At 38.6% G+C, this 13,735-nt stretch overlaps 1 protein-coding gene across 4 annotated transcripts in view; it reads left to right on the top strand.

Annotated features, from left to right (window-relative positions):
• LOC115216358 (glyceraldehyde-3-phosphate dehydrogenase) overlaps nucleotides 1–13,735 on the top strand; it is a 65,410-nt gene that overhangs the window by 37,658 nt on the left and 14,017 nt on the right. For all 4 annotated transcript variants that reach the window (XM_036506566.1, XM_036506565.1, XM_036506567.1 and 1 more), the window contains exons 2-5: nucleotides 1,255–1,283; nucleotides 3,725–3,821; nucleotides 7,483–7,589; nucleotides 11,367–11,457. In XM_036506566.1, coding sequence (XP_036362459.1) covers nucleotides 1,255–1,283; nucleotides 3,725–3,821; nucleotides 7,483–7,589; nucleotides 11,367–11,457 — 324 coding nt within the window. The remainder of the gene's footprint in view (nucleotides 1–1,254; nucleotides 1,284–3,724; nucleotides 3,822–7,482; nucleotides 7,590–11,366; nucleotides 11,458–13,735) is intronic.

Genomic DNA, 13,735 nt, shown 5'->3' with positions numbered 1-13,735 from the left:
ATTCAAGCTAGCCAGATCCAGCCTCTCACACTTACCCTACAAGGCTGTTCTAAAAATAAACACTGTCATAGAAATCTCAAATGCTAAGATAATCCATGATTAATTCAGAACAATGTGAATAAGCATTGCATTTAACAGAGTAATCTGAATGTTAAAGGATAAAGGGACTTAACTAAATACCACCAAACATTTTGCCGAGTGCTTTACTTATTGTTCCAATTCATTGCCCTTACAGTGCCTTATTGATCATCATCATCATTTAACATCTGCTTTTCATGGTGACATGGGTTGGACTGTTGAACTGAAAGCTGGGGAGCTGCAATAGGTTCTGTTCTATTTTGGCAAGGGTTTTGTGGCTGGATGCCCTTTCTAATGCTAACCACTCCAAGAGTGTAGTGGGTGTTTTTTATGTGCCACTGGCATGGGTGCCATTGACCTGACACTGGCATTGGCCATGACTACGGTTTCACTTGGCTTGACAGGTCTACACAAGCATGGTGTATCGCCAAAGGTCTTGGTCATCTGTCACTACCTTGTCGAGACCCAACACTCGAATGGTGAATTTTATGTGCCACTGACACAGATGCCAGTCAGATGGTGCTGGCATCGGCCATGACTATGATTTCCCTTGGCTCAACAGGTCTTCACAAGCACAGCATATCGCCCAATGATTGAAGTGTGCTTTTATCAGGCCAGTTACTTGACACAGGCATTGCCCATGAGTACGATCTCACTTGGCATGAAATGTCTAGACAAGCATGGTATATCGCCAAAGGTCTCAGTGGCTTGCCATTGCCTCTGTGAGGCCCAACATTTGAAGATCGTGCTTTGTCTTCCTAGGTCTATCTCTTCCACAGGTTCCCTCCACCGTTAGAATGCGGCACTTCACAGCTGTCTTCATCCATATGCAACTCATGACCATACCAGTGCAGTCGTCTCTCTTGCACACCCCATCCGATGCTTCTTATGCCCAACTTTTCTCTCAGTATGCTTACACTCTGTCGTGCATGTACACTGACATTACACATTCAGTGAAGCATACTAGCTTCATTTCTTACATGCCTATGCATATCCTCAGCACTCACAGCTGTAGCATGGCTGTTCTCACACAGGCATCATGCAGTCTGCCTTTCACTCTAATAAAACAAATAATTTCCAATTACAAACGCTCTTTGTTTACCTTTTTGTATTTTATTGGCTAATTACTTATTGATTTTGTATTATTTTAATTTTGATTTTTATTAATTTTTACAGAAAATGGCACCCAAAGTTGGAATCAATGGGTAAGCTACCGTTTTGCATTCTTCATTTGCTTATTTATATAGTTTTCTACTGTTACAAAATGATTTAAATGAAAGCACAATGATATTTAGGTGCTTCACTATAGATCACTTTTGAACCATTTTATGACTTGTAGAAGGAAGGGCAATGTTAAAACCTATTTTGTATGGCCTTTGAGACTAGTGGGTTTGTACAGGAGTTGTTAGTAGTAGCTGTACCTGAATTGATATTGCTAATACCTTGTAGGCATGTGGTATTTTGTTATGCGACCATATTAAACTATAAAGTATATTAAACGTTTTACAACTCGGTAGCAGTTCACTTTTACATTACTTGATAAGGTTATCTCCACAGATATTCTATAAAAACAATAGCCAGCACTGACTTTTGTTACTATATTGTGTATATGAGACATCAGATGTAAACAAACAATGGTATCAAAGATAAAAAATGGGTAATAGGTGTATATGCCATATTTTGGGTTTTTTTCCCCACCTACATCAGCACCCATCTAACCCATTAATCAGCCTTGAACACATTGCTTAAATAGCCACTGTATATACAGCGGTGTGTAGTTATTGGATATACCAATTTTACATATTCAATGCATTCCTGGAAGCTGGTACGTAAATACTAATGACTTGTAGATATGTGGTAGTGAAACTTCACTACATTCCTCTGCATTACCCCTCAACAAGGCACATCATCCTGTTTATATTTGACAGCAACCACCACAAGGTCTAGTCTTTGTTGCAGTGTGGTGGCTTGCATGCTCCAGTGACCTTGAGAGATATACCAGTGGAGTGCAGGTTCCTCATCGGGCTTCTCATTTTGAAGAGGTGAAAGGAGATAGAGGTCAGACAGATATGAACCACCTCTTCCCAGAAGTAAAAATGGGTTTGCATAGGGCTAATCTCCCCTACTTCAGGAAAAAACAAAGTTAGAGAAGCATTGATGACAATTTAAAAAAACAAAACCTTGGAGAAGAAGGTCCTCCCTCAGGAAAACATGTGAAGGAAAGCTGAAAAGCTGCAGAGTACTGAGGCAGAGCAATAAAAGCAGGGATCCAGCTGGAGAGAAGTAAGAAAGAGAGCTGAGAACAGTGGAGAAAAGTCATTGGTGGCCTTTGCCTCTGTAACTTTTTCCTGAAGTAGGGGAGGTCAGCCCCATGCAAACCCATTTTTACTTCTGGGAAGAGGTGGTTCACATTTGTCTGGCCTCTATCCTTTTATCTGTTCAACATGAGAGGCCCTATGAGGAACCTGCACTCCACTAGCATAGCTCTCTTAAGAAGAGAAATATTAGAGAGTAAGTTCTTGGAAAGACTTTTACACTGTGAACACTTGTGCTAATAAGCACCCTCCTGTAGATAATTTTTATTTGCAGTTCAGCAAATGAGACCAGTGAAATAAATACCACACTTAAAACAAACAAAAAACATTAGTATTGAGATCAATTTGCTTACCTAAAACCCTTTAGGGAAGTGCTCCAGCATGGCCAAAATCCAGTGACTAAAACAAATAAAAGATAAAAGAAACACAGTGCATACACACACTCACTCACCTGATATTGAGTTATATAAAGGTGTTTAATATATTCTATTGTATTGACAACATATATTATTAATTATATATGAAACACAACGAATATTATTTCCAGTTTTAGAGTGTTTCATTGCAATTTTCATCTTACAGAGAGGAGAATAGTGCTTTATTGCTTTTCACCACCTTTATTTATTTATCTTACAAGTGATTCATTTTTAAAAATAGCATCATTCACTTTTTCCCCTCTTCCTATACCGCATATCCTCATTCTTACTCTTTGTAGACTATAGAGAATTATTTTTGGTTGTCTGTCTGAAGTCAGGAGATACACATTGATTAAAATTTAGGTTTGTCAGACCTTAAAAAAATGAAATACAAAGCACAGTTAACAGAGGTAAGCTTTGAAAGGAAATACCAGGCCACATCAGAGTTTTGAATAAACAATCATGAAGTTTACTCAACTTCTGTGATTGTTTACACATTCTTAATGTACACAGTACTTTGGGTAGATAAAGTCTGCTTCTAAATGGGCTACTTTTAAACTTTAAAAAGTGAACTAACAACTTTAAACGTAATTTTAAGATTGGATCAATGGTTCAAGGTTTTGTGTTACCAGTTGTATGTAGAGAATCAAGTAAAATGTGATAAATGCCCTTCAAGCTTCTCCTTATTTCCTCAAGATGGTGCCACTAAGAGAGTTACTATGTGGTCAGTTGACCTCCTAGAAATAGATGCTAAATCTCCCTCTAATCATATCCATTTTCAAATGGACACTTTGTATATTATAGTCCAAGTTGGGGCACACAGTGTCTGAATATTGGATTGAACAGCTTTGAATACTGCTAATGATAGGAAAAGGTAAATTGTTGTTATTTTTACATGTTTCCATTATTTTCCAGGTTTGGTCGTATTGGCCGCATCGTACTACGTGCTTCTTTAAAGAAGGATATTAATGTTGTTGCTGTCAACGATCCTTTTATTGAGCTGGACTATATGGTAAGTGACAGGTAAACTAATCATAGCTGTGATTCTAACACCGAGTAATTTTGTTGTCTCTAACCTACTAATGTTTATATACTGCTCCATCCATCATCCTATTTGTTTTTATCAATTACTCTTTTACTTTCATTTTATCTGTTGCTGTGCCAAAGCAAACATTGTACTTGGGTATAATCCTCTCGCTTGCCAGCTCCTGTTGAATTGTCCAACTCGTGCCAACATAGAAAACAGACAATAAATGGAAATGATGACGATGTGTTGGTGATGGTGTCAGACTGTTGGTGACTAAACTGGCAACTGCACCAACCTTAGTGAAGAGGAAGGGCAGTTTGGACATACTAAAGAATAAAAAAACAAGCTCAGATGACCTCAGGGGTGTCAATCAGTATACAGGAACATGTACATAGGAACCAGTGTAGAAGTGTAGGAAGAAGCTTGCTTCCCAACCAAAGCCTTGTGAGTGGATTTGGTAGATGGAAAATGAAAGAAGCCCATTATATGTGTATATGTGTGCGTGTGTGTGTCTTTTGTGTCTGTTTGAGCCCCACCACTGCTTAACAACTGATATTGGTGTCTTTATGTTCTTGTAACTTTGTGGTTTGATAAAAGAGGCCAATAGAATAACGGGGTTAATAAAGAAAATAAGTATTGGGGTTGATTCGTTCAACTGAAATTCCTCAAGTTGGTGCCCCAGCATGGCCACAGTCTTATGGCTGAAACAAGTAAAAGATGAAAGATAAAGATTTGTACATTAAATATGCATGAGTATTGTTAGTGGCATGTTTGCATTTCATTGAAACGTGGTTTCAAAATGATTGTAAACAAAATGATTGTTGACAATAAGCATGAAGAAATGGAATACAGCAATGATACTGCCACATCATATCAATTTTATAAAGCATATTATATAATAATTGATTCACCGCCATTTAGCTATAATCTTATGAATGTGCATGGCTTAGCAGTTAGGGTATTTGGCTCATGATTATAAGGTCTTGAGTTTGATACTCTCGTCCTTGAGCAAGACACTTTATTTCATATTGCTCCAGTCCACTCAGCTGGCAAAAATGAGTTGTACTCCTATTTCAAAGGAGCAACCGCGTCATGTTCTGTGTCATGCTGAATCTCCCTGGGAACTATGTTAAAGTTACATGTGTTTGTGGAGTGCTCAGCCACTTGCATGTTAATTTCACAAGTAATCTGTTCCTTTGATCAGATCAACTGGAAACATTGTTGTCACTGATGGCATGCCCAAAAAGGAATAAATAGATTGTAGCAACAAATTGGATGAGTTCACTTATACAGTAATCCCTCGACTATTGTGGGTGAAAATCGATGAAGTAGAAACAGTACTATACTGTATTTTTAAAAAATTATTTTTATAATTTCAACATCATCATCATCATTTAACGTCCATTTTCCATGCTATCATGGGTTGGACAGTTCAACCAGGGTCTGGGAAGCCAGGAGGCTGCACCAGGCTCCAGTCTGATCTGGCAGTGTTTCTACAGCTGGATGCCCTTCCTAATGCCAACCACTCCGTGAGTGTAGTGGGTGCTTTTAACGTGCCAGGGTAGGCTGGTAACGGCCATGATCGGTGGGTGCTTTTTACGTGCAGGAAACAGCCATGAACTCACATTATTTGACGGGTCTTCGCAGTCACAGCATATCTCCAGAGGTCTCGGTCTTCCTTCATTGCCTCTGTGAGACCCAATGTTCGAAGGTCATGCTTGACCACCTCATCCCATGTCTACCTGTACCCTGGATTCCTTCAACTGTTTGGGAGTGGCATTTCTTCACACATCTCTCCTCATCCATCCGTAGTACATGATCATACCAGTGCAGACGTCTCTCTTGCATGCCACATCCAATGCTTCTTCTGTCCAGCATTTCTCTCAGGGCACTTACACTCTGCCATGTATGCACACTGACATTACACATCCAGCGGATCATGCTAGCTTCATTCCTTTCAAGCCTACACATGTCCTCTGCAGTCACAGCCCATGTTTCACTACTGTATATATTTAATTTATACATGTAAAACAACACCATGGAAGAACTGACGGAAGCTTAAATAATAAACCATGATGGGTGAACCACAATATGGTGACAGATTACTGTATTCAGATAGCTGTTATTCACAGGAGTGCTGCCTGAAGTAAACACTGGAATTCTCTGATCTCCTCTCACATACTAATATATATATATATATATATATATATATATAACAGAGCTAAAGTGAGGGGTTATTAATCTGGACAAAATATTTTATAAGCTCTCTGTTATTATGCCAGGCTAACAATATTGTTTAGATTAGTAAAGAACTCCGTGTATTCTTGTGGCAGAGTCTGAGGTTATAGTTCCTCACCATTCCATATTGTAAATCTGTGGTTGTGCTCCAGAAATGACTCTGATGAAAATAGCATTAACTTTTTTAGTCTGTTCAGTTTTTCTCAACCGATCAATGGACCAATTGAGTAAGCCTATCAATAACGGACCTATAATGACTACTGGAAACAGCTGTAAGTCAAATTTACTGCAATAAAGAGGACCATGTAATGACCATTATTTATACCTTGTCTTACGCATGCACGCACACGCATGTGTATGTGTGTGTGTGTGTATTTTTATGTATTGTGGTAAAGAAAATTGTCCAGAGTGTAACTGACAGTTAAATGTTTAGTAGTTAAGTTAGTCTTAGAATTTTTAAAGCAGGGTACATCATAAAAGTTAAGTAGGATAAAAATTATACACTGAGTAAGAAGACTGCATTAGTAAGACAGCTGTATTACTTTGAGTCTTGGAAAGAATGTGTGACAAATCCTAGCATGTTTTGGTTATGTTATTATCAAAGCAATAATAAATCTCCGAACAAGATGTAAACAGTAACCGCTAGACAACGTAAAGTATACTAGCCATCTCAATGTGGCTAGCCACTGGGGGCGGGGGCGGCGGTTACTGAAGCTTTTAGCCCCAGGAGATCATCGTCTCCAGCTGGCTTTGGACACACTTTCTGTGCCCTTCTGATATTTGCAAAGGGAGGTCATCCCCTCTCAAAAACCTAAGTGATACGCACGGACTATAGTTTCGAGGTTTTTGCCTCTCGTCAACGTACAGTAATCACTGGTTTTCGATTGGAGAGCCAGCTGGAGACGATGATCTCCTGGGGCTAAAAGCTTCAGTAACACCCACCCCCAGTGGCTAGCCACATTGAGATAGCTAGTACACTTTACGTTGTCGAGCGGTTACTGTTTACATCTCGTTCGGAGATTTATTATTGCTTTTAGACAGTTTTTCGAAATCAGTGACAGTGGTTGCTGGGAAAAACATTAAATAAATATTCGCAAACAGGTCTCTCCAATCGAAAACCGGTGATTACTGTATGTTGACGAGAGGCAAAAACCTCGAAACTATAGTCCGTGTGTATCACTTAGGTTTTCGAGAGGGGATGACCTCCCTTTGCGAATATCAGGGCACAGAAAGTGTGTCTAAAGCCAGCTGGAGACGATGATCTCCTGGGGTTAAAAACTTCAGTAACACCCACCCCCAGTGGCTAGCCACATTGAGATGGCTAGTACACTTTACGTTATTATCAAAGCTTTCTCATCAAATCCTGTACATTTCAATTTAAGTGTTGAGACTCTTATCTCTGTTCTAGGTCTACATGCTGACATATGATAGCACTCATGGACAATTCCCTGCTTGTGTTAGCAAAGAAGGCGATAAACTGAAGATCAACAATACCCTCATTACTGTGACTAGCGAGTGAGTACACTGTCTTCTTTCATTACCTGTTTCACATATGCACACGCATACACACACCCACACACACATACATCCCCACACACCTTCATTTTATGGTAACCTAATACCTTCATAACTGCTGTTGTTTAACTTCTCCCCAACCACCCCTATATCTTGACCTTCATAGAGTCGATGTATATATAATCAAATATGTTCTACACATCTACATCCCATCTTTATTTCAAAACTACATTATTCCAATGTTTCTTTCCCTTCAGACATGATAATGTATGATTCTGTGGAGACTTTGCTACGGTTCTTAGCAAGTGGAATGACCATGTAACGGCTCCCTCAATGGCTCATAGTCTTTAGTTTTATAGATTTCAACCTCTGTACATAGACTTGAGTCTGCCATGAAGCCTGGGACTCATAAGGCCAGAGACTAACCTGGCTTCCATGGCTTATAAGTGACTGAGATTATAACACTCTTTCTTCCTGAATGGGATGCCAGTCCATTGCAGTGTTAACTCCCCTAATAATTGCCGGTACTCATAACTGACTAGGTTGAAACAATGTGAAATTAAGTCTTTTGCTCAAGAACACAACACATTGCCTGGTCTGGGAATCGAAGCCATGATCTTGGATTGTGAGCCACACCATAACCAATAAGCCATCTAATTTTTGTAATAAACAAAATAATAAATATCTCCATCTTGCTGATGGGTACCCTTTGTAGATTATACTGTGTTGCAGGCAGTAAATATTGGGCCACCCTTCTTCTCATCAGTCGTGAACACCTTGAAAAATGTTATGGGGACTGTCCCTCCTCTTCTGACTATGACAAAAACAATACAATCTGAACATGAGAATTTGAAAGGAAACAAGTGTAATATATGCTAAAACTTTAGATAAAATAAATCTAAATGTATTTATTGTATTATATTTATTGGCGTGGGTGCGGCTGTGTAATAAGAAGCTTGCTTCCCAACTACATGGTTCCGGGTTCAGTCCCACTGCATGGCACTTTGGGCAAGTGTCTTCTACTATAGCCTCAGGTCGACCAAAGCCTTGTGAGTGGATTTGGTAGACGGAAACTGAAAGAAGCCCATTGTGTATATGTATGTATATATTTATGTGTGTTTGTCTTTCCACCTCCACCGTCGCTTGACAATCAATGTTGGTGTGTTTATGTCCTCATAACTTAGCAGTTCACCAAAGATATCAATACAATAAGTACTAGGCTTAGAAACAATAAGTCTTGAGGGCGATTTCTTTGACTAAAAAGCCCTTTAAGGTGGTGCCCCAGCATGGCTGCAGTCAAATGACTGAAACAAAAAATAAAAGAATATGTTTTCGTTTTACTTTTTACTTGTTTCAGTTGTTGCACTGTGGCCATACTGGGGCCCTGCCCATGAAAAACTTTTTAGTTGAGCAAATTTTATCAAAAGCAGTTACAAAATCTAGTAAAAAAGATATCTCCCCACCACTTCATAAGAGAAGGAACTGTCCATAATAAAATAGCAAAAAATTAAATCGTAAAGAGGTGTTGTCAGAATTGGTTAGACACTCCACCAACACCACCATCATCACTACACTTTGTGATCAAGGCCATAAACTGTAGCTGGTATCATAGATAATGTCAGAGAATGAGTGTGTATAAAAGTGAGCTTGTGAGAATGAAAGTACAATGTCAGGAATTAAATATACTCTACACTTCGATCAAAACTGAACAGTGTCATAAAAAAAGCGAATGTTAGGAACATGAGAGATGGAAAGATGCAGGAGAAAATAGTAAATTTAAAACCACAACATTCTGGCTTTTAAGAATTGAACAACTGGCTTTTGACAGAAAGAAAAGATGAGTGCCAATGCTGAGATTGTAGATGTATAGGCATGAAATGGCAGTGAAATACTGGAAGTTAGTATGAAACAATTGTACCATTCCCCTAAAAGTTTCAGCAGTGTTACTGAAAGGGTTGAACACCAGACTAAAATGCTTTACTCTATTAAGTTTTGTCACTTTACATTCAGATTTCAAAATCTACCTGGGTCAGAATGTATAGGTCCTGAGTTAATACAATAAGTATTAGACACATTTACTGTAATCAGTTCAGTTAACTCTCCCTCCCCAACAGAGTTATGGCTGTTTTAGAATGTAAAAAGTCTTTATTGAAGAAATATTTTTATTTGAATCTAATAGCATAATATATGTTAATCAGCCTAAAAGTGGGTCCTTCTGTTCCCTTAGAAATTGTTAGTACTCAACGATTTTTTTGAGCAAAAGTGACATTGGATTATTCAACAGCATTTTATGTAGAGACATTTAGAATGTTCTGTGTTTGTTATCTTCTATGATGTTCTGTGACCTACTTCTTTTTATGGGGGTAACATAGGGTAAGGTAATGAAGTGAGCTGGCAGAATTCTTAGCATGCTGGGCAAAATGCTTAGTGGTGTTTTGTCTTTACATTCTGTGTTCAAATTCTGCCTAGGTTGCCTTTGCCTTACATCCTTTCAGGGTTGATAAAATAAGTACCAGTTGGGGAGGATCGCAGTCAGTGTAATCGTCTAACCCCCTCTCCCAAACTTGCTGGCCTTGTGCCAAAATTTGAAAGCAAAAGTATAGGATAGGGTTTAGTCTGTGGTAATCACTGGCCTTTACATCACTTTTCTTTCTTAATATAAACACTGAGTAAAATGCTGTGTGCATTAAAGATACTGCCATGATCAAACCAGATCATTAGCATAAGCATAATAAACAAGGTTTATCTTGTTTAGTCTGTGATCAACCCAGATTGAGCTGGATTATGTTCCAGCTGTAATCATCCCATTTTTATCTTAACACGGTGTATCTAGGATACTGTTATTCCGATGTATCTAGGGTAATGATATACAGCGGCTGTTGTTGGCTATTCAAGTGCATGTTATTAAAAGGAAAAACAGTATGAATCACCATAAGACATTTTTGTGTATAAATATATTGTTTATTCTGTGTTCACCTATTGTGGTAGAATCATGTAGTATAATGCAAAAACATGTGTGTTTACATACAAAGAAAGTTTTGATTTTTGCTTTTGCACTGAAAGAAGTAACATATAATATTTGTATTACAGTATGTATGCATGTGTGCAATGAGAACAGTCATTTTGAGAATGTGTGTGTGTTAAAATATCTTCATTACAAACCATATATCTTGTGTCGAGGTGAATAGACATGTGAGTCACATGTGGGAGATTGCGCGTGGAGCTGCAGAGAAGACATGTCTTTGACCAAGGCTTGGCAGGAACTGAGTTGTTTCTACAGTGTAGCTCAAAATGCAACTAGTGTCTCAGAATGAGGCTCCTGTATCAAAGCGAGGCTAAATGCCTCATCAATATATTCGTCTGCCGTGCAGGTCGACTCACACATTACTATGTAATATGTAGCTCTGCTACAGATATTCCAATATATGTCAGACAAACTGGTAGGGTATGATGTGAGGGAAATTTTGCTGCTATTTCTAACAGGTCAAGCTACTGTATAGATCAGGTATGGGCAACCAATTTTTGAGAAGTGTGCTGCATGAGACGTAGCTCATCATCAGGCAGGCTGCACCACTAAAATCATTGAAGGAAAGTTTTTGATGGTGTGCCATTTAGAAAGTCCTGTGGGTCACAGTTTGCCTATGACTGGTATAGACATTCCAGTGATTGCTTCAGCTATATTTATATTCAACTGATTTACCTCTTGTCTCTTTTATACACGTTTGTTAACACCACATTTTTTTTTTTTTTTTTTTTATTTAAAAATAAATTTTTTAGGAAAGATCCTGCCTCCATTCCATGGGGCTCAGCTGGGGCTGAATATATTGTTGAAAGTACTGGAGTCTTCACCACTATTGAGAAAGCTGCAGTGAGTATTTCAGACTTTCTATTTGACTTTGTGTATCACCAGTCACTTAATTATTCTTGTGTTCTGCTACAATGCAACCTTAAATTAATTAATATTTGAAGTTAATTACTTGTTAATAACAACAACAATAGCCTAGATTATTTCAAATCTGTTATTGTTATTAGCACACTGCTGTATCTCTGAAGTTTGGGTCTTTGAATTTCCTTTCACCCACATTCTGAGCAAGTAAACTTCCCACTAGGCCTTCCCTAGGTGAAGCTGAAGATCAAGCAATTGGATATTCCTGCAAGAATATGAAGATGTTGCAAGTGAGAGATTTCAACTGTTTCAGCCAATGGAAATTAATGCTTTTTACGAAGTAGTAGTAGTAGTAGTAATTGTTTCTAATTTAGGCACAAAGCCTGTAATTTTGAATGACAGAGTGTAAGTACCTTGAGAGAAAAGCTGGACCTAAGAAGCATCAGTTGTGGTGTGCAAGAGAGACGTTTGCGCTGGTATGGTCATGTGGCGAGAATGGATGAAGATAGTTGTGTGAAAAAGTGCCACACCCTAGCAGTTGAGGGAACCTATGGAAGAGGCAGACCCAGGAAAACCTGGGACGAGGTGGTGAAGCACGACCTTCGAACTTTAGGTCTCACCGAGGAAATGACTAGAGACTGAGACCTTTGGAAGTATGCTGTGCGTGAGAAGACCTGGCAGGACAAGTGAGACCATAACCTGTGGCCTCTACATGAGATGTAGCCAGTATACTTATGCATACCTTTCCTTCTTGGGACACAAAACTCTACTTGTGAAGACCTGTTGAGGCAAGTGAAAATCAAAATCAAAATCGAAATCGATCAACATCAATGGAAATTGCAGCTGTGATACCAGTGCTGGTGGTACGTAAGAGAACCATCCGAACGTGCTGGTGGCACGTAAAAAGCACCATCTGATCGTGGCCGTTGCCAACCTCGCCTGGTCCCCGTGCCGGTGGCACATAAAAAGCACCATCCGATCGTGGCCGTTTGCCAGCCTCGTCTGGCACGTAAAAAGCACCCACTACACTCAGAGTGGTTGGCGTTAGGAAGGGCATCCAGCCGTAGAAACATTGCCAGATCAGACTGGGCTTGGTGCAGCCTTCTGGCTTCCAGACCCCAGTTCAACCATCCAACCCATGCTAGCATGGAAAGCGGACGTTAAACGATGATGATGGAGGAGTCTAGTTGATTACATTGAGCCCCAGTATTTGATTGTTACTTTATTTCATTGACTTTGGAGGGATGAAGAGTAATGTTAACTTCAACAGGATTTGAACTGAGATTGTAAAGAGCTGGAAAAATACAAGACATTTTGTCCATTGCTTTAACAGTTCTACCAAGCCATCTAATAATAATAATAATAATAATAGCAATAATTGGCTTAAGGCCAGCAATTATGAGGTGAGGGGACAAGTCAGTTACAATGATCCCAGTACTTGAATTGTACTTGATTTTATTGGCCCAAAAAGACGAAGGAAAAGGTGACTTTGGTGCAGTTTAAACTCAGAGCATAAAGAGGCAAAAGAAATGCCACCAAGCATTTCATTTCATGTGCTAACAAGTCTGCCAATTCACAACTTTAACCCTTTTGTTACGGTATTTCTGTTGAGATGCTCTGTGTTTCAATGTAACAAAGAAATTAGTACAATAACTTAGTTATCATGAAGCTAGTGTTAAGAACATAAATTGTGACTAAGGTTTGGTGGAGGATTTTAATTCAGAACTTTTGAAGACAAGACATTTGTTCTACGGAACCAGAAGCAGTTTCAGCTCGGTTGGTATCAAAAGGGTTAACAATTGTTCCTCTATTATATATTTTAACCCTTTCGTTATCGTATTTTTGTTGAGAAGCTCTGTGTTTCTTTCAATTAATTTTAAATATAACAAAGAATTTAGTAAAATAAATTAGCTATCATTCAGCTCGTGTTAGGAACATAAATTGTGACTAAGGTTTGGTGGAAGATTTTAATTCAGAATTTTTGAAAACAGGACAAATGTACTACAGAACCAGAAAGTTTCAGCTGAGTTAATAAAATAATAATAATAATAATAATAATAATTATTATTATTATTTCAAAATTTGGCACAAGGTCAACAATTTTAGTGGGAAGGAGTTAGTTACATTGAGAACCAGGGCTCAACTGGTACTTAGTCTTGACCTGAAAGGATGAAAAACAAATTCAACCTTGATGGAATTTGAACTGACAACATAAAGAACTGGAAGAAATGGCACTAGGCATTTTGTCTGATGCCCCAAT

This window comes from Octopus sinensis, linkage group LG10, assembly GCF_006345805.1.
Source record: "Octopus sinensis linkage group LG10, ASM634580v1, whole genome shotgun sequence".
NCBI classification, from domain to species: Eukaryota; Metazoa; Mollusca; class Cephalopoda; order Octopoda; family Octopodidae; genus Octopus; species Octopus sinensis.
Note: the sequence above shows the minus strand (reverse complement) of the source record. Positions and strands in the feature narration are given on the sequence as shown.